We start from the raw sequence: 20,446 nt of genomic DNA on the forward strand, positions 1-20,446 counted from the left end.
ACGCGGGGCTCGAACTCACGGACCGCGAGATCGTGACCTGGCTGAAGTCGGACGCTTAACCGACTGCGCCACCCAGGCGCCCCTCAAAGGGTTAATTTTTGACAACAGTTGTGAATTCCTTTCTGTATTTCATACTGTCCTTATCCTTATTTTTAAAAATATGTCCTGGAAACCTATTTAAAGATGTAATATCATTGACTAAAATATGGACCATGTCTCAATTGCATTAATGGTGACATACTCTGCTAGAGGTGTCCTGTAGTCAGTATACCTCCTTGCAGGGATATTGGTAATTTGCATGTCATCATTTTACAGCTTTGAGCTGAATAACAAAGATGTGTGCTGTCACTAGGCTGTAGGGATAAATATTGGAGACTGGAGGGTTACAGTGGGACACCCCCATTGCCATCACCACCCTAGATACTGTTGGGATAAAAGTAAATCTAATGGTCAGTCTCTCAGCATGTATTATGGGTTATTCCAACCACTTTGCATGTGTTCATTTGTTTAGTCCTCATAACAACCCTATTGGAAATGTACTGTTATTATCTCTATTTTCCAAATGAGAAATTTAAAACACACAAATGTTAAGTAGCTTGCTCGACATCATAGAGCTAGTAAGTGGCAGGTTAGAGCTAGTATTCAAATCCAGGTAAAAACTCACACCTGTAACCTCTAAGCCATGTTCTTGTTCACACAGACTACACAACCAGTAACAGGTAGTGATATTTCTAGCTTGTAAAATACGGATATTTGACTATTATTAATCTATTAAAATATTATCTAGTTCTAATCCATTACAGATTTTAGAATACGTTTAACATGTTTTAACTATGCAATCCAAATATCTGTGGTAACATGGAAGCAGAGACTTTTCAGAATGGGCATTAACTATTCAAATATTTTTTGGGTAAATTTATGAGGCATTCGATATTACTAATTTCGAGTAATATTTAGTGAGATCTTACTGTGTACCAGGCACTCTTCTATCTGCCTGATATTTTATTTAATCTTTTTAATACCATGTGGGTAATATGTTATTACTATCCTACTTGAAGAGAAAAAGCTTAGGGTTCAGAGACAAAACAACCTGTGCAAAGTAGTGCAGTTGAACTGGGCACTCAGTTTAACCAATTCCAGACCCCAAACTGGAAACCGCTATGCCACACTGCCCACCACCCACTTAATAAAACACTGTGTGGACACTTGATGTATTTTACCATTTTGTGTGTATTTCTGCAATCAGAGGTAATTCTCTTCTTAGGTAGAAAAACACAATGTTGCTTTGGCCCAAAGCTCCTTGCTCAATCAGCTTTTCATTGTCCTATGATACTATACGGTAATTGTCTATTTGCTTGCCTTTCTCCCTTCACAAGGCATTAAGTTCCTGGAAATAAGAACTGTACGTTTGTTTTTGATTCCTTGACATTGAGCACAATGCCTGGTCCATAATAGGAGCTTAAAAAATGCATGCTGGACAAACGAATGCATAAACAAATGAAGGCAGTATTGAAAGGATTCTTTGGTTAAGCGTTTTCTTCCTTGAAATAGGTTGATACCCTCATAATGATGTATAAAACTCACTGCCAGTGCATCCTGGACAATGCAATTAATGGAAACTTTGAAGAGGTAAGGACGACAAAGAATGCTTTGCTGATCATATTGTGTATACTTTCTTGTCTTGTTCTTTATGAGTTCATGTTAAGGAAGAATCTTAATGTTTATACTTTTTGCTTTATAACTAGATCCAGCATTTCTTATTACACTTTTGGCAAGGAATGCCTGATCATCTTCTTCCCCTGCTTGAAAACCCTGTTATCATTGACATTTTCTGTGTTTGTGACTCAATTCTTTATAAGGTAAGCTCTTTGGGGTGTCTTAAACACAAACCGCATGTTTTCTTTATAAGTATTCTATCTAAATTTTTGCATTGTATGTTCAATACATTTGTTATTTCTGGCTGGAGAGACAGTATTATTTTTTTCTGATGAGAAACCAGTATTTAATTGTGTATGTGTTATGGTTAAATTTACATTGAAATAAAATCAATCTGTTTACAGTTAATGATTCAAAATATGACATACTCACTAATACATTAAATTTTGTTAATTTTTATTACCTGTTTAAGGTGTTTTCAGAGTGAATAATATGATGGCTTTTTTACCATCTGTTTCTGGGGGAAAAGCAGAGTTAAACACTCTTATGGGATTAACAACTTAAAAATATTGGAAATCTCTAGGTTTAATGTATTAATGTTCATTTCTGTTCTAAAACCAAATAAGAGTATTCAGATGTCTACAGAAAGATCATGAAGACATTACAAACAAAGATGAACTGGTTGGCCTTCTAGCCAAACATTTATCTGGGAAGAGGGAGAATCTAATTCCCTGACAGTCAGTTCCTTAGTTAGAGCAACAGCAAGGTCGAGGCTGAGGGAGAAAACTGTGTTGCAATCTGGGTACTTTAAAGTGAGTTTGTCTGCACTTACCTGTTCAATTGTCAGAAGGAAAACAAAACCTTTCCTTTTAAAACATAATCTGAGTTTGCAAGAAAACCCAAACTAGAACCCTGTTAAGCATTTAGAAAATAAATCGTCCTAAATTGGTTGCTACTATTAGGTTCTCAGCAGAAGCTAGATGAACTCAGACTGGAAACAACTTTGCACACCAAGAACTGGTAGGTAGTCTTGAGCCGGAATGGGAAAGCCCATATTTTCATCCTCTGTTAAGTTCTCCCTATCACAGGATAAGAGGATGGAGCAAGTGCAGTACATTCTCTGCCTTTAGTTCAAATTCACGTTGAAGAGGGACAAAGGAGAGTGAGGATTGTCTCATTTTTCTGGGTTGCATTTGAGTATCATTATTTAGAGGGAAAAGGTTTAGTTTGCAGTAACTGATTGCAATGTTTAAGACTTGAAGAAGTAAGCAGAAAAGGGAAATAAGGTGGCTCCAAGAGAGGGTATAAGAAAAGCCCCCAGGTCTCATGCATACACATTTACCACCATCAAAGTAAAGCTCTTTGGAACACCATTCAGTACCTCCAAGAAATACTCCTTTAAAAATTTTTTTCTTTTACATTTATTAATTTTTGAGAGACAGAGAGAGACAGAGTGTGAGCAGGGGAGGGGCAGAGAGAGAGGGAGACACAGAATCAGAAGCAGGCTCCAGGCCCCAAGCTGTCAGCACAGAGCCCGACGTGGGGCTTGAACCCACAAACTGTTGAGATCATGACCTGAGCTGAAGTTGGTTGCTTAACCGACTGAGCCACCCAGGTGCCCCAAGAAATATTCTTAAAGCATATTCTTTCTTTTTTCTTTACAAATGGTCTGGTTTTTGTTTTTGTTTTTGTTTTTGTTTTTTTTTTTCAGTTCAACACAAAAGTCCTGAGTTTAAGTACCTCTAAATGAATTAAGTTTTTTCTCCTCATAGTGGACCCAGGGAGACACAGTAAGCATTGTAAATAGAGCAATTTACAATTCTCATTGCAGAATGAGTTTATGGAAGATCTTCATTCCTCTCAGGAGAGTGGTCAACTTTTAGTCCATAAAACAGTACATGATTACCAAGTCCAATTCTTGGTAACTAACATACTGGGCATATACAATACTGTCTTATACACATGGAATACATGTACATTTTTCTGGTAGGCTACATAGGCCTTTGAAGATTAGGGTTTACCCACATTTTGAAATATCTTCTCCTCTTGGTCCTTTTCCTCAGGCTGGACCACTCAGTTTATCAGTCAGCTTAATGGATCTGCATTGCTCATATCCTATTTTGTCCCCTCTTTCTTTATTCTAGTTTTTCTTGAGCTGGGATCAGTCAACACTCTAAATTCTTCTTTCTACTAATTCTCAGGTCCTACCCACCTCATCGATGTTTAGGGCTCAGTCTAGCCCTTTCTTTCAGTATTCTTTTCTTTTTAATTTTTAATTTAAATTCAAGGTAGTTAACATACATTGTAGTATTGGTTTCAGGAGTAGAACCCAGTGATTCGTCACTTACATAGAACACCCAGTGCTCATCCCAACAAGTGCCCTTCTTAATGCCTATCACCCATTTAGCCCATCTCCCCCATCCACCACCCCTCCAGCAACCCTCAGTTTGTTCTCCATATTTAAGAGTCTCTTATGGTTTGCCTCCCTCTCTGTTTTTATCTTATTTTTCCTTCCCTTCTCCTATGTTCATCTGTTGTGGTTCTTAAATTCCACATATGAGTGAAATCATATGGTATTTGTCTTTTTCTGACTGACTTACTTTGCTTAGCAGAATACACTCTAGTTCCATCCACGTCATTGCAGATGGCAAGATTCCATTTTTTTTTTTTTGATCACTGAGTAATAATCCACTGTATATAGATACATATCACATCTTTTTTTATCCAGTCATCAGTCAATGGACATTTGGGCTCTTTCCATAATTTGGCTATTGTTGATAGTGCTGCTATAAACATTGGGGTGCATGTGCCCCTTCAAATCAGCATTTTTGTGTCCTTTGGATAAATACCCAGTAGTGTGATTGCTGGGTCATAGGGTAGTTCTATTGTTAACTTTCGGAGGAGCCTCCATACTGTTTTCCAGAGTGGCTGCACAGTTTGCATCCCATCAGCAGTGCAGACGTGTTCCTCTTTGCCCACATCTCTGCCAACATCTTTTGTTTCCTAAGTTGTTAACTTTAGCCATTCTGACATGTGTAAGTGGTATCTCATTGTGGTTTTGACTTGTATTTCTCTGATGATGAGTGATGTTGACCATCTTTTCATTATTCTTTGTGTTCTGATAATTAACTCTCTGGACCCAGGATATTAGTGTTCCTAGGCTAACCTAGGATTGTAATGTTTCTAGATCCCCACCCCTCACCTTTCTTACACATGCACCTCACACATACATTCATTTTAGAGATAAAAGTATAACTTCCAGAAATGAGTTAGCATATTATTCTCTAGAAAGCTAGGAATGAAAAGTAATTGACAAATAAGTGTCTTTCTACAAAAATACTAAGTAAGGATTTATGTTAATTCTCTTTTGCTGTGATTAAGGTTCTTACAGATGTACTCATTCCTGCAACAATGCAAGAAATGCCTGAAAGGTAGGTTCAGTCAATAAAATGTGGTAGTTTCTTAATGTAGAATTTAACCCTATCCATTATATTAAAGGAAAACATTAAATAACAATCCGTTTGTTTATAAAGATTACTTTCCCGCTCCTGTCCCTTTGTATTAGTTAGAAGATGTGCCTCAATCCTTATACTCAAACCTCACTGAGCAAAATTGATAGAATAATCTTGAAATCCTTTTAATATGAGAGATGTCCAAGTGAAAAATAAATATTTAAGTGTACTGACCTTTGAAATACTGAGAAGTTCTTCAATAGAAACTGGCTACAGGAAGATAAATGGGGATAATTGATGGAAAATAAACCACAATAATAAAAATTATAAGAAAAATTATTTTATCTTTGTTATTAAAGATTACTTATTAACATTATTATTTATTATTATTGGCCTTAACTGCAAAATCATAAAGTGGCATAATGGAATTACCATCTTCTTTTAACAAAGGAATAAGATCTTAAATAGACTGTATTCCCCATCCTGGGAACATTATACCTTTTGATCCCTTTCATCCATATTGCCCACCAGGACCTGCATCCCCTCTGGTAACTGATGACAGATGGTAACTGGACTATGGTGGTGATGAGCTCACAATGTACACAAATGTCAAATCACTATGTTGTACACATGGAACTAATATAATGTTGTTTGTCGATTATACTTCAATAAAAAAAAAATCTGAAATTGAAATGGTACCTGAAGATTTTTCACAAAAACTTTCTGATGTGTGAACAATAAAAACTCAAAAATAAAAACGAAAATTTTTCTTTGTAAATAAAGTCTAATGAAAAAATGAAATTTATTTTAGTATTTGAGGCACAAATACACGTAGGATGGACATAGTTGATGCTCAATAAATACATGATGATTGACAAAACAAAGTTTATTTTTGATTTACTTTTTCCTGTAGATCGTTTTATTTATTTATATAATAGTATTGTACACACCAATAGTTTCTTTTAATTATCAATATGTTATCTTTAAACATCTAATCTGATCTCTGAATTAAGTACACTTAACATTTCTGTGTCACAACAGAATGGTTGTGCTTACTTAGGGGCAGGCATTATTAGTTAATAGTAATAATAGCTGACCTTTATTACTACAACATGGGCTTTGAGACTACATAAATTATTTTACTTAATTTTACAACTGCCTGAAGCAGAATATTTATCTCTTAAATATGCAAGTAGTTTATTGTAGAAAACGAAAACATGCATAAATGCATTAAAAAATACTCCTGATCTCTCCACATTAATGGACTGTTTTTTTTTCTAAGAATACCTGTAAATATACACATTAATAAAATGGAACCATAGTATACATACTATAATTGCAGTATATAGTGAAAATCTTTCATATCAACAGATATGGATCAACATTATTTTTTAAATTTTTCTTTTTTTCAATTTTTTCTTTCTTTCTTTCTTTCTTTCTTTCTTTCTTTCTTTCTTTTCAATTCTTTCTTTCTTTCTTTCTTTCTTTCTTTCTTTCTTTATTTCTTTCTTTCTCTCTTTCTTTTTATTTCTTTCTTTGTTAGAGAGAGAGAGAGAGAGAGCAGGGCGCCTGTGGCTCAGTCAGTTAAGCATCAGCTTTGGTTCAGGTCATGATCTCACAGTCTGAGTTCAAGCCCCACGTCAGGCTCTGTGCTGACAGCTGGGAGCCTGGAGCCTGCTTTGGATTCTGTGTCTCCCTCTGTCTCTGCCCCTCCCACACTCACACTCTGTCTCTCTTTCTCAAGTAAAAAAACAAACAAACAAACAAAAAAACCATGAGAGAGAGAGATTGAGTGTGAGCAGGGGAGGGGCAGAAGGAGTAGGAGAGAGAGCATCTTAGGCAGGCTCCATGCCCAGCACAGAGCCCGGTGCTGGGCTTGATCTCCTAACTGCAAGATCCTGACCTCAGCTGAAATCAGGAGTTGGACGCTTAACCAACTGAGCCACCCAGGCACCTCTCAACATTTTCTTTTTAAATGGCTGCATAGCGTCTGAAAAATACTATACTTCATTTAACCAATTTCTTATCATTGAACAGTGGATTTTTTAAAAAACACAACTTGTTAGACTATTCCCCAGTAGCTGTTACAATCCCAAATCCACAAATGAGGAACCTGGCAGCAGAAAGAAGTTAATTTATTTGCCTAAAGTAAGTTAACTAGTTAAAAAAACAGAGTCAGGATTTTAATTGAGCATATGTTTAACTCCATTTTCTATTCTTTTTCCTGTATTATGTCACTGCTTGCCAAATTATGTCACATTGCATCCCAAATATAAATTTAGATCTTTTTTGTTGCGGTAGAATGTGTAGATTATTGACTGATTTTAAAATTTTTGTGTTTCTGTATAAATGTTTGTGCACACACACAACCAACATTTGCAAGTTTCTATATAGGGTTCTATAGTACATTTTTGATCATGTATCCCACTATCCCACAGTCATATTTGGATTGTAAAAATATATTACTAGACACTAATAGTAAGTACCTGAAATGACATTATGATCCCTATGCAGTATCTCTCAAGAAGTCAATATATGCAAAATCAAGTACATACTTACATTTACCCAGAAATATTTTATCAAAAATGACTGAACCATGAGTTAATATTAACAATAAGGTATTATTTATTGATTACTCTCTGCATGCCACATTTGACCAGAGAAATCTCCATGAGTTATTTTATGTAGTCCTAGTAATAATCCTGTGACATAGATACTAATCGTGTTCCCATTTAATAGATGAAGCCAGAACTTGAGGACATTGAGTATTTTGACCAAGGTGATAAATGGCAGACCTAGGCTGAATCCATCAGACTTCAAAGTCCTGTTCTTGGAATCGCAGAATAATAGCATACCTCCATTAAACTACATTTATTTAATGCATTTTGAACAATTTAGCATTTAATACATAAGTCTTTTTGTGTGTGTAGCTTATTAGCAGATATAAGAAATTTTGCTAAAAATTGGGAACAGTGGGTTGTTTCATCTTTGGAAAACTTGCCAGAAGCTCTAACTGACAAGAAGATACCTATCGTGCGAAGATTTGTATCTTCTCTGAAACGGCAAACATCTTTCTTACACCTTGCTCAGGTATGTTGGTATTTGAGTCACCAGATTAAAAAAAAAAAAACCCTCTGGTAGCAAAGAGCAAGAAATTTTCAGAGATTGAAGACTAAGTAGACAGTTAAATGTAATGTGAGACCCCAGAGTGAATGCTAGAATAGAAAAAGGACATTAGTGGGAAAACTGATGGAAATTTGAATTATGTCTGTAGTCTATCTACCAGTGTTATACCAATGTTAATTTCCTGATTTGGGCAATAAACAATGGTTAGATAAGGTGATAACAATAGGAGAAGGGGGATAGGGAGAATATGGAAATATTCTGCACTATCTTTCCTCCTTTTCTGTAAATTTAATATTTTCAAAATAAAAAGTAAAAAAATACAAAATTTCTGAGTGCAATGTAAAATGCAAAGTAGTTCTTTGCATTATGAATCCAGTTAATAAAAATTAAGGTTGTGGGGAATGAGCCCATGTAATATTTGATGTGAAACCCACAAACAACACATTTTAAACTACTAATTTGGATCTCTTAAATAGGAAGAAAAAAGTAATTCTTAAATTAGGATTACAGGTTTGTATATTGTTAAAAAATATATTTCCCCTCCTCTCAAATGATTGTTTGCTTTGTGGAAGTTTTTAGCCCCCTAAATTTTAAAAGACTTGATTGGGCTAGTTCCAGATAAGAAGCATAACATTGTAAAATCCTTCTTGTATGACTGTGAATTAAAAAATTCATTTTCTAGTTCCAAAAATAGTTTTTAAAGCTTTAACAGAGATGATCATGAGTCTCAGCTATTGCTTTTAGTTTTAAAATAAAGCATTTGTGATACTTTTGTCTCAAGGAACTTTTTCTCTAGAAGCCAAAACTTTTCTTTAGATAGACTCTTGATAATATAGTTTAGTGTCTTTTTTACTTTCTTTATGCAGATTGCCAGACCAGCTCTCTTCGACCAGCATGTTGTGAATTCTATGGTATCTGATATTGAAAAGGTTGACTTGAATAGTATTGGATCGCAGGCCCTTCTCACCATTTCTGGCAGCACAGACACTGAATCAGATATCTACACTGAACGTAAGTCTTCTTCCTGTTTAGAGCTGGGTCTGTCAACTCCTTGGCACAAGTGACATCTTGGTTTCGGCTCAGGTCATGATCGCCTGGTTCGTGAGTTTGAGCTCCACATCAGGCTCTGTGCTGACAGTGTGGAGCCTGCTTGGGATTGTCTCTCTCCCTCTTTTTCTGTCTCTCTATACTCTCTCTCTCTCTCTCTCTCTCTCTCTCTCTTTGTCTGTCTCTAATAAACAAACATTAAAAAAAAATTTTAAAAGAAATAACCAAAAAAGTAAAAAATAAACGAAAGAAAAAAAGAAATAACTTGGCAATAATGAACATGTTTTTGAGTGTTGTGAGCTCTCTTCCAACTTTATATGCATACACATTTCTGTGTGTTTTACACTCTTAGCATCATATGGTATATGATGCATATCAAAATGATGTCTCAATATAATACTGTTTTTCAAAGCAGAAATTACCTGCGCAGGTTTGGACAATCTGACAGAGTTAGCAAACTAATATGTGTGACTAGACTACCAGGTTCTATTTTCAAGGGACAGCAATCCACTATTTCCCCATCCTCTCTCTCCAAAAAGACAAAGTGTAGCCTCCGATAGGCTGTTGCACAAGTGATAGGCTGCTCTCTGGGGTGGTCCAACATCAGCCCTGCTTTCTGTTTCCTAGTATAAAATTGTATTACCCTTTGGGGTTCAGTAAACTTCAAATTCTTTAATAAACAGTAGTTCTAAATGGCCTCTTTAACTTTTATAAGATGAAAGATTATTCATGTAGGTGGCTCAGTTCCACAGTGCAGAATTTAATTTTGGCTAAAGATAAAAGTAGTTCAGAAAGCAGGAAATCAACAAGTTTAGCTTATTTCATTCATCAGCTTTCAATGAAGCTGTTGCATTTAATGAAAGCTTTGGACTCAGAATGAATAATCAACTATACTGACAACTTACTCTTCCCCAGTATATACATGCTTATATAATACATAAGCCTATATTTCAATATGTGCCAAAATACATACACTTATTATTAAAATGTTGAAGAGTAAAAACTAAGGATTTTTGTCTCCTTGTTCTCAGGATATGAAATAATTTCTTTAACACATTTAATTTATTCTGTCTTTCCCTTTTATGCTACAAAATTCTTAAATGATTCGTAGTTTTAGGTTTTCTCTTGAGTTCAAAGTAGAGTAATATTCTGCTTTCTTTTTTCATTTTAGATGATTCTATCACAGTGTTCCAAGAACTGAAAGATCTTCTTAAGAAGAATGCCACCGTGGAGGCTTTTATTGAATGGTTGGATACCGTGGTAGAGCAGAGAGTTATTAAGGTATTTTTCAATGACAGATTCAGAAAATAAAATTTTTCTTAGTAGTAAATGCTAAACTGGTAATTCCTTGAATGGTGGGGGAGGGGTGATAGTCTGTGTGTAAAAATGCCTTGAAAAGCTCTTGAAGACTTGCAAATAAGGTGGCCCAAATATCAAAATTCGGAATAGACCAGATTTGAGAGTGTTGGGCATAGATTCAATTCTATTCATCATTTCTTGACAAAGAACTACAAGACACTATGCATTCCCTGTCAGTCAGTACAGTTACAGCTGAGTAACATAGGTGGTGAAAGATAAAAGCCGAAAAGATCTGGGGCGCCTGGGTGACTCAGTCGGTTAAGTGTCCAACTTTGGCTCAGGTCATGATCTCACCGCTCATGAGTTCGAGCCCCACATCGAGCCCCGCATCGAGCCCCACAGCGAGCCCCGCATCAGGCTCTGTGCTGACCTCTCTGAACCTGGAGCCTGCTTTGGATTCTCTGTCTCCCTCTCTCTCTCTGCCCCTCCCCTGCTCACACTTTCTGTCTCTCAAAAATAAGTAAACATTAAAAAAAAATTTTTTTAAGCTGAAAAGATCTGACCCTTCTCTAAAAAGCAAATTTTCATAAATGCTGACAGAAAATGTGGTTTTAAGTATTTGCATTTTTAAATTCTGGGAGTGCAGTATTTTGTATTTTCTGTGTTTTTTCAACTCTTTCAGTTAACCTGCAAGTCAATCCATCATGAAACAAGGCAATATAAGAGCAAATAGATCCATCACTAGTTGGTGTTAGCCATTCTGTATCAAGGAAACTGGTTATATTGTAGGGACTTTTCTTTTCCTCCTGGAAGGAAAACAGATTATCATTCAGGACCAGAGAAGTCAGAGTTAATCATTCACAGAAATATATAGCCCTTCTTTCACACTTCACCTTCTGTTCTTTTTAAAGTTCTGTCAAAGGAAAATGAAGAGATGAAGTATTTTGTAAATTATTTCATTGTGTTGTCTGATTCTGCTAGGTAACAAAACCATACAGAATAAAGATCTGTCAACCTTAAAAATCACAGCAAAGACAGACTAAAATTAAAATCCCTGGAAAGATCATTATATCTGACAAAATAAATTGCGTGTCATGCCATCTGTCCATTTGTCAGACAGCTTATCAACCTCTTGATTTTATGCAGGATGCATGTAGTAATGAGATGACAGATTTTATAGTTTCATTTTGTTCCTTTACTTGTAGACCAGCAAACAAAATGGAAGATCATTAAAGAAGAGGGCTCAAGACTTTCTGCTCAAGTGGAGTTTTTTTGGTGCTCGAGTAATGCATAACCTCACCTTGAACAATGCATCCAGTTTTGGTATCCTAAGTGCTTTATAAAGCTCTTCCTATCTGAATACATAATTCACTTTCCAGTCACATTTCCTATCAGTTTTTAAACGTGTCGCACTGTTACTGCTCAAACCTGACTGTCGAGCCATAGAGAATGGTAGGTAGGAGCCTGGGTTTTGGAGTCAGACCGCATGCAGAGTTAAATCCTAACACTGCTTCTCTCTGGCTTGGGTTTTTACCCCCCGCTCCAAGTTGATCGAAGAGGATGAATATCCCTCTTGCTGGGTTGTATTGGCACTTTAGTGAGACAATATATATAAAAACACAGTCTAGTACCCGGTGAACACTTCTAGAATGGGAGCTATTATCATTACATCCCATCAGTGCTTGGATAATTTTTTTTTTGTTAGACAGGCAAGTAAACAGTAATTAGTACATGATTTTCCAAAGGCACCAACTGCAATATGGCAAATTTTTGCATCTTTTTCAGGAACTGCATAGCTGCAGTCAAAGAGCAGCTGAGAAGACATGCTTTCATATGTTTCTGAAACCTCTTTCCTGATTGATTTGACTTGTGAAACAAACTGAGTCAACTTAGCTCTTTTAAAAATTGAATATCTTCCTTTTTCTAAAATTTCTGGGATTCTTAGTTTGCAGCTATAATGCTGTCTTGTGGACAGTACTCCTGCATTTAGCTTTCCAAGAAATCTTTACATTATAAAATAGGTTACAGTTTACTAAGTTGTTTTTATTTAATCCTCAGTGGAATTAGATAAAATCAGTGAACTTGTATTGAAGGATGAACAAAATGTATTGAGCCTATTATTTGAAATATCTTGGTTTTGTGTGAGGTTTCTTAAAACATACCACACTGAAGCCTGACTTTATTATGAAAACAGACTTTTGTTGGGAAATCTCTTCAAAGAAGTTTAAGGTTTTCCAAGACAACTTCCAAATGAAAATAACTCTCTTGGTTTTTTGAAACCAAAGGGAACTTTGTTTCAGGCTAGAAAGACATCTTACTTGATACATTTTTCAGACCCATGGTGGCCATTGTCTAATTATTTAGTACAAAGTCAACAGAAATACAGCAGAGTAGAGCTCATTCTCCTCAGGTTAAAGCTTATCACACTCCAATGTGTGCCCTCTTAAAGCATAAAGCATGTCTCACTTTCATCCGTATTTTCCTTTGATGTAATTAGCGGCCAAAGAGCTGGCAGGACAGTATACACAGTGAGCTGGGCAGGCGGTACACAGAAAGATTAGAGACCCAAGTTAAGCATGTTGGTCTTAGCAGGTCATTTAAAGTCCAACAAGTATTTGTTTATTTCAGTTGCTCCTTGTAAAGTGTTGTGAGATGGTCACAAAGATAACTCGACTTCTCTCTTTCTCTTTCCTTCTCCTTCTCTCCCTCCTTTCATCTCACATTGTCCTCTCCCTCTTCCCATCCACAAACAAGGTTCTTTCCATTTGATCCGAATGCTTCTTGATGAATACATTCTCCTTGCCATGGAGACCCAGTTCAATAATGACAAAGAGCAGGAGTTACAGAATTTATTGGACAAGTATATGAAGAATTCAGGTAATTTAAAATGTATACTTTGTTTTACGTATTTCTGTATTTAAACCCAAGTTCGAGAATTTGTAAGCACATGTTGTGTGGGGCTATAACAGTCTCAGAGTTTTTTCCCCAGGCGTGTTACCACTAACACAGTATATTAACACCATTGAAGCACTATTTTTTCTCTCCACCATTTACACTTAGAGTAGTCAGAGGAATTTACTGGAAGTTCTAAAGGATATGAAATCAATTGAGGTAGCTAGGTGATTAAAATAAAAAAAATAATCAGAATTAAAGACAACACCTGTGGTACACACCTTATAAATGGTGTAGAAAGAAGTTCTATGGGAGCTTAAAGAAGGAAGAGAGCATGTCCATTTGGGATGTGATGACTTGCATTTTGACGACTGTCCACTCCCGGGGCGGGGGCGGGGTGGTGGTTGGCGCCCTTCAGAACACGCCTCACACTCACAAAGGTACAGGTAGCAACAACAGCAAAAATCCAGCACCACTGCCAAGACCAGAGATCTGCCAGCCTTGTTTCCCATGGCACATATTTCCCCGGAGTTTCCAGATTTATGACATGACCCTAAAGCGTTTTCAGTTTCCTTTTCTTGGGCTTATATACTAGGAATATGAGAATGACGTTAGCTTTGCAGTTAAGAAAAAAAAATCTTTCCAGATGCAAGTAAAGCTGCCTTCACTGCTTCTCCGAGTTCTTGCTTTCTGGCCAACCGTAATAAAGGGAGCACTGTTTCCAGTGACACTGTGAAGAATGAAAGCCATGTGGAAACACCCTATCTTCCTCTATCATCCAGTCATCCTGGAGGCTTACCCTCTGCTCTACACCCATTTCCTGCTGGGAATCCAGACACCATGCCGCTCACAGGTACACTGGGAAACATTTGGGCTTCAGTGCATCTCACAGGAGCTTATTCCTGTGTGTTCTTCAAAACTGGTGACCTTCAGACATTCAAAGAGTAAACAAGACTTGTCTTACCTAACTTGCATGAAAGCTTTGTAAAGTTTCTGTGATTTTCAACATTTTTCATTCACATTTTTATCAATGCCATTATTAACATAGGTACCACACTGTGACATGCTCTCTCAGTTATATCAGAAATACGAATAGTTATCTTCATTAAGTGGAAGAAAAAATTAGATTAGGTACACATAAAATCCTGAAGATGCTTTGGGAGTCAAAAAACTGGGCCTCTTATTTGTTTTTGGCTTTTGAGGAGACTATTTCTCCTCCATTAAAAAGTAGATTTGGCCATTTTAGAAAACCATTATAATAATTTTCATCTTTGGTCTAGCATCCCCTTTGTATCAATCCAAATGTTAAGTGGCTGGAACTCACTACTAGAGGATATTTTACGTCTGCTTCTTGCATTATGTCTTTTCTGAAATATATAACTTCATTGGGCACACAGAATTTTAAACCTGGGAGGGCCTTATAGTTCAGGGGCCCAATTCCACCAGTGGAAAATCAAACACCCTCAGAGTGGGTGGCATTCATAACTCGTTGTTGATCAGGGGTGTTTGCATGATGTTTTGAATTGGCTTGCTTTGAAGCCATGGGCATTTTGACACTATTGCCTTTTTCTGTTATCCTAAAAATCAAACCATTTAACATTCAGTTTGTTTTTTTAATTATGGGAAATTGTGAAGAGCAGATCCCATGACTTTCCCAAGCTTGAGCTCTAACCATCTTCATACCCATGGAAGCATGAAACCATCGCAGACTTTTGTTCATAGTGACTAACTTCAAAACACTTCACTATTATTGCTTCTCAGCCTTTTGGCCATGATCAAGTGTAAAACACTTCAGTATTGTGAAATATACATGTATTGTGATGGTGTCTTTTATTTATTTGTTTGTTTATTTTTTTGTGATGGTATCTTTTAAACCTAGGTTTTTAATGTTCCCCAGTTCTGTAATTTTTAGAGAGTAAGAATGAACCATTTTTTAAAAAAAGCATATTGATAAATCTTTTGAATAATTTTTAAAGATATGCATCCATCTATTTTTATATGCCACTTGTGAAGGCTCTGGTAATTTTTTCCAGGTCAAATGGACCTTTCCCAGAACACTGGTCATCTGATGACACCACCCATTTCTCCAGCCATGGCGAGCCGAGGAAGCGTCATTAACCAGGGACCAATGGCAGGAAGACCTCAAAGTGTGGGCCCAGTCTTGTCAGCTCCACCCCACTGCTCAACATTCCCAGAGCCCATTTATCCAACTCATCCTCAAACCAGCCATGACTTTTATGGGACCAACTCTAACTATCAGACTGTGTTTAGGGCACAGCCTCACCCCCCATCAGGAGTCTATCCTCATCGCCCAGAGCATGGTCGATGCATGGCCTGGAGTGAACAGCAGCTTTCTAGAGACTTCTTCAGTGGCAGCTGTGCTGGGTCTCCATATAATTCTCGACCACCTTCCAGCTACGGACCATCCTCACACAGCCAAGATTCACACAGTATGCAGTTTTTAAATACAGGAAGCTTCAATTTCCTGAGCAATGCGGGCGCTGCCAGCTGCCAAGGAGCAACATTGCCTCCTAATTCACCGAATGGTATTGAAATTTTTAAAGAATTTTTCCTGGCTTTTGAGATGGCAGTAAGACAAAATCAGACATTGAATTGAGCTCCACCTCTCTGAGTAGTATGCCATCCCACGTAAAGTTTCCAAAGATCATGGAATCTTAGACACTTGGAGCTAATTTCTTCCAGATACAATTCTTGTGTTTTTTTTTTTTAAGTTGCCCTTTTAAATGCCACAAATGATGAAAAAAATACTATGTCAAACTGTATGTTTGAGATCTCCCTTAATAAGCCCAAAAGAAGAATGTTCTGTCCATTTTATTTGTAGTAAATAATGTTTCTTCCAGAGAACTAGCAGCAGATCATACAGATTAGGACAGAAACTGTGCCCCCTATTAGTCTGATAAAACACTTAAAGTTTAGGGAGTTGGAAAGGTCTGTGGACTTCTTTCTTCAGCCACCAATGTGGGTTCTGTGTCCTCCCTTCTAGATGTAGACCAGTCCTTCTCCCAGTAACATAAATCTGTAGATAAAATTGGTATTTGACAAGTAGTGTAATCTTTGTGAGAAGTTAGTAGTGCTTTTTTTCTTTATAGGAAGATCTTGTTAATTTAGATGAGGAAAATATGAGAGAGATGTAGTCTTACATCTGAAAATTAATAATAGGATAACTCCTTTGTATTTTTTTAAAAACAAAAAACCCCAGCAGAGTGAAGCGTATCCTTATACAAGCACAAATCCAACTCTATAGTAAAGATGGATGTGAATGTAATATTTATAATATGGCATCTTTAGGCCCCTCCCTATTATCTTGTCCTTTTTTTCATTCCTGGAATATTCTTTGTAGTACGTTAACAATACATTCCTGACTTTTTCTGTTGTAGGATACTATGGAAGCAACATAAACTACCCAGAGTCTCACAGACTCGGATCGATGGTGAACCAACATGTTTCTGTCATCAGCAGTGTTCGCTCACTGCCTCCCTACAGTGACATCCACGATCCACTTAACATTTTAGATGACAATAGTAGAAAGCAGACCAGCTCATTTTACGCAGACACATCACCATCAGTTGCGTGTCGAACTCCAGTAGTAGGTAAATTATTTTAGTAGTTCTTGAAAACATTTTAAAAGGCTGCTGACCTCAGGTAGGTAGTCTTACTTTGGAGGGTGACTATTGAGGTAAACCTGGAGGTCATATTCCTACAAGTGATTCATCACTTTGGATCGAAAGTCATATTTTTGTGTCTGTTGGTAACAGTCTCCCCTTTTTCAGTCTGTTGGTCACTCTGCAACCCACTGCTAAATCTCTTATTCTTTCAAAAAAATAGCTGGCACCTACTATGTATGCAAAACATGAATATAATCTGTCAAATGCAGTCTAAAAGACTTTAAGTTTTTTTGTTTTTTTTTTTAACGTTTATTTATTTTTGAGACAGAGAGAGACAGAGCATGAACGGGGGAGGGTCAGAGAGAGAGGGAGACACAGAATCTGAAACAGGTCCTGGCTCTGAGCAGTCAGCACAGAGCCCGACGCGGGGCTTGAACTCACGGACAGTGAGATCGTGACCTGAGCCGAAGTTGGACGCTTAACCGACTGAGCCACCCAGGTGCCCCTAAAAGACTTTAAGTTTTACGAGGGCAGTAATGATGTCTTTTTCTCACTCTCTCCTGTTCACAGTTGGACCCAGGGACAGTGCCAAGAGGTATCTTTGGACCCCATAATCTCCACTAGTACCCTAAAACCACTCCAAGTTTTAAAAAAGGGTGATTTGTGATAGAGTTTGCTGGCATTTTCTCAATTGTATGTAAAATGTGATTAGACAGCTCTGTAGAAAATGCTGCTATTTTTATTGCTCTGCTACATGTAGTTTAAGTAAAAATGAACAAAACGGTGTGTTTGCCATAAAGTCCCCAGCATCTTTTTCCAACCAGGTTGCTGTCCCTGGGAAAATCCTGCAACTTGTACTTGTACAATTTGTACATCAACAGCACCCAGCAAAGTGTCTGTCACATGGTAGGAACTCCATACATCAGTGAGTTGAAAAAGGGGGCAAAAATATATGTAAAGATTTAATCTCCAATATGGCTAATAAGGGATCACAGGGCAAGTATATATGCATGTAAGTATCAAGGCAGAGTGTTAATGTTTATATGAGATGGTTGAAATATTCCAATGGAATAGATTTCAAGCTAGCTGGAGTAAAAGCCATTGACACCCAGCTGGAGCATAAGGGAAAATAAGATAAATTCCATCTCTCCTCTCTCAGTGTGCTTTTCCAATAACTCAATAGGAAGCACTTCTTCCCTCCCTGTGACCATCACAGATGCTCCCTGAGCAGAGTCTAGCAGCTCATCTCATGCTATCTGCAGATGGTCATTGCTTCTAGGTTACTCTAATGAAGCAGAAAATTCCACTTCAGGAAGTTTCCTCACCGTGAGACTAAAATGTACTGTGTTGCTATTGTTACTATTAGTTCTGTTTACTCGTAGAGATAGTGGAAGCTTTGATGGAACATAGCTTGGGTGTAGGATGGATTCTAAGCTTTAGTTGTCAGAGCTGGCTTACAAGTAAATAGCAAAGAGGGCTTCTGAATGAAAAAAGGGAACAGAGTAAGTGGGTAAGTAGCGCGAGGGAACTTAGGACCCACTCTATGTTTCCTTAGTTAGAAAACCTAGTTTCCAGGGACAGAGAAGATGGTAGTTAGAAAAATGAGAAAAACAACAATGAGAAGCCAGCAACCATACATGAAGGAAATGTAGTGTCAGAGAGCCAGGTGGTCAAATTTTTGAGAACCAACTACTGTGTACCAAACTTCATTCTAAGTTTGAGGTTATGGTGGTGATCAGACAGAGTTCTTGCCTATAAGAAGTTTACCTTCTAGGCAGGAGAGATTGAGGGATGATTATATAGACAAATGCAGAAAAAAAAAAGATAGTGTCAGGTACTCTGAAGTCAGTTAAATAGGGTAAAATGACACATGGTTATGGAGAAACTGCTTTTGGTAAGATGGTTGGGAAAGGAATCCTGAGGCAGAGATATTAGAGTTGAAAGTTGAGTGATTAGGAGGCGATGACTTGAAGGTCTGATGGTGGAGTGGTGGCAGAAGAGATGACAAGTGCACAGTCTCTGAAGTGGGAACAAGGAAAACTGAGTGGGCAGCAAGAAAGGCCAATGTGCTTTGAGCATGGTGAATGAAGACAGTAGAGTAACATCAATCAGAAGGCAGAGACCAGTTCACAGAAGACGTTGCGAACCAGGGCAAAGAGCTTGGGTTCTATTCTAAGGGTGGGGGAAAGTCTTTGTAGAGTTTGAGAACAGCAACAATTTGATGTATACATCAGCAGCATTATCCTGGCTGTTCCCTGCAGAATGAGAGGGTGGGGCAAAGGTGACAGTCCTAAGACTAGTTAGGAGGCGGCTGTGTGGGTCCAGATAAGAGAACACGGGGGTTTGAATAATTGAGGAAGTGTGGATGGAAAGAGGAAGTAGACTGGGGATATATTTTGGTGATAAAGTTGTCTGAATTTAAGTTTGAAATGGAGTTTTCTTTGTGAAATGTGTAGAAGTCAAAACAATTTCTAGGAAAATATCATAGATATGGGTGATAAATGCAAAAATAAATACAGGAGGCTTAAAATGAGTGGCACTTGGAAAGGAAAAAAATGTCAGTCAATATTCAATTGCTGATTACATTTTCCCTTACAGCAACCAGCTTGCAAACCCCAATTCCTTCCTCCACATCCCAATGTATGTATGGAGCTTCCAATCAGTATCCAGCTCAAGAGACCTTGGATTCCCATGGAGCAAATGGTAGAGAAATGGTGTCCTCTTTACCACCCATCAACACTGTGTTCATGGGAACAGCAGCTGGAGGCACTTAAACCAACAATGTTGAGTGAGGATTGAAACTAAGAATCTCTACTGCTCAAATATTGTTCATTCAGATTGCCATCAGGGTAAAGAAAATGGAATATACAGTGGCAGGACATTGTTTTCAAGTCACTGGTACAAAACTATGGACAACTCCATAATGAATGGAGATACTTGCAGACTTTGCCTTGCACACAAATTGTTTAAAATGTGATCTTGTTATTAATTATAGTTTCAAACATTATCAAATTGAACCACTGGAGCTTTGAAGATGCAAACATTTCAGCTATGAAGATTTAATATTTTGCTTCCTAATTTATTGAAAATCTGTGTGCTGCTTCATCTTTGGTCTATAAAAAGAAAAAATTATTTAATACCTTTAAAATACCTTTAATTTATTAGGGTCTCAGAATCATTGTTTACTATCCCTTATTTGACAAAAAGTCAAGTGTGTGTGTTCTACCTCCTGTGGAAATGTTTACAAGGTCAAGACTTAATTCAATTCAGCCTAGACCAAAGTTGCTTGACTTTCAATCCTGTGCATTAGTGTGATGAGTTCTGTTACATAGAAGTATTCCAATTCTA

At 37.3% G+C, this 20,446-nt stretch overlaps 1 protein-coding gene across 1 annotated transcript in view; it reads left to right on the forward strand.

The window, feature by feature from the left end:
- RFX6 (regulatory factor X6) overlaps positions 1 to 20,128 on the forward strand; it is a 56,311-nt gene extending 36,183 nt beyond the window's left edge. The window contains exons 8-19 of the mRNA XM_040474471.1: positions 1,552 to 1,629; positions 1,746 to 1,859; positions 5,038 to 5,087; positions 8,039 to 8,198; positions 9,101 to 9,245; positions 10,453 to 10,562; positions 11,786 to 11,903; positions 13,335 to 13,457; positions 14,119 to 14,325; positions 15,506 to 16,018; positions 16,871 to 17,083; positions 19,697 to 20,128. Of these exons, the coding sequence (XP_040330405.1) occupies positions 1,552 to 1,629; positions 1,746 to 1,859; positions 5,038 to 5,087; positions 8,039 to 8,198; positions 9,101 to 9,245; positions 10,453 to 10,562; positions 11,786 to 11,903; positions 13,335 to 13,457; positions 14,119 to 14,325; positions 15,506 to 16,018; positions 16,871 to 17,083; positions 19,697 to 19,872 (2,007 nt within the window). The 3' untranslated portion in view covers positions 19,873 to 20,128. The remainder of the gene's footprint in view (positions 1 to 1,551; positions 1,630 to 1,745; positions 1,860 to 5,037; positions 5,088 to 8,038; positions 8,199 to 9,100; positions 9,246 to 10,452; positions 10,563 to 11,785; positions 11,904 to 13,334; positions 13,458 to 14,118; positions 14,326 to 15,505; positions 16,019 to 16,870; positions 17,084 to 19,696) is intronic.
- Positions 20,129 to 20,446: the final 318 nt, after the last annotated feature.

Source organism: Herpailurus yagouaroundi, unplaced genomic scaffold (assembly GCF_014898765.1).
Source record: "Herpailurus yagouaroundi ecotype Mexico unplaced genomic scaffold, PumYag 139, whole genome shotgun sequence".
NCBI classification, from domain to species: domain Eukaryota; kingdom Metazoa; phylum Chordata; class Mammalia; order Carnivora; family Felidae; genus Herpailurus; species Herpailurus yagouaroundi.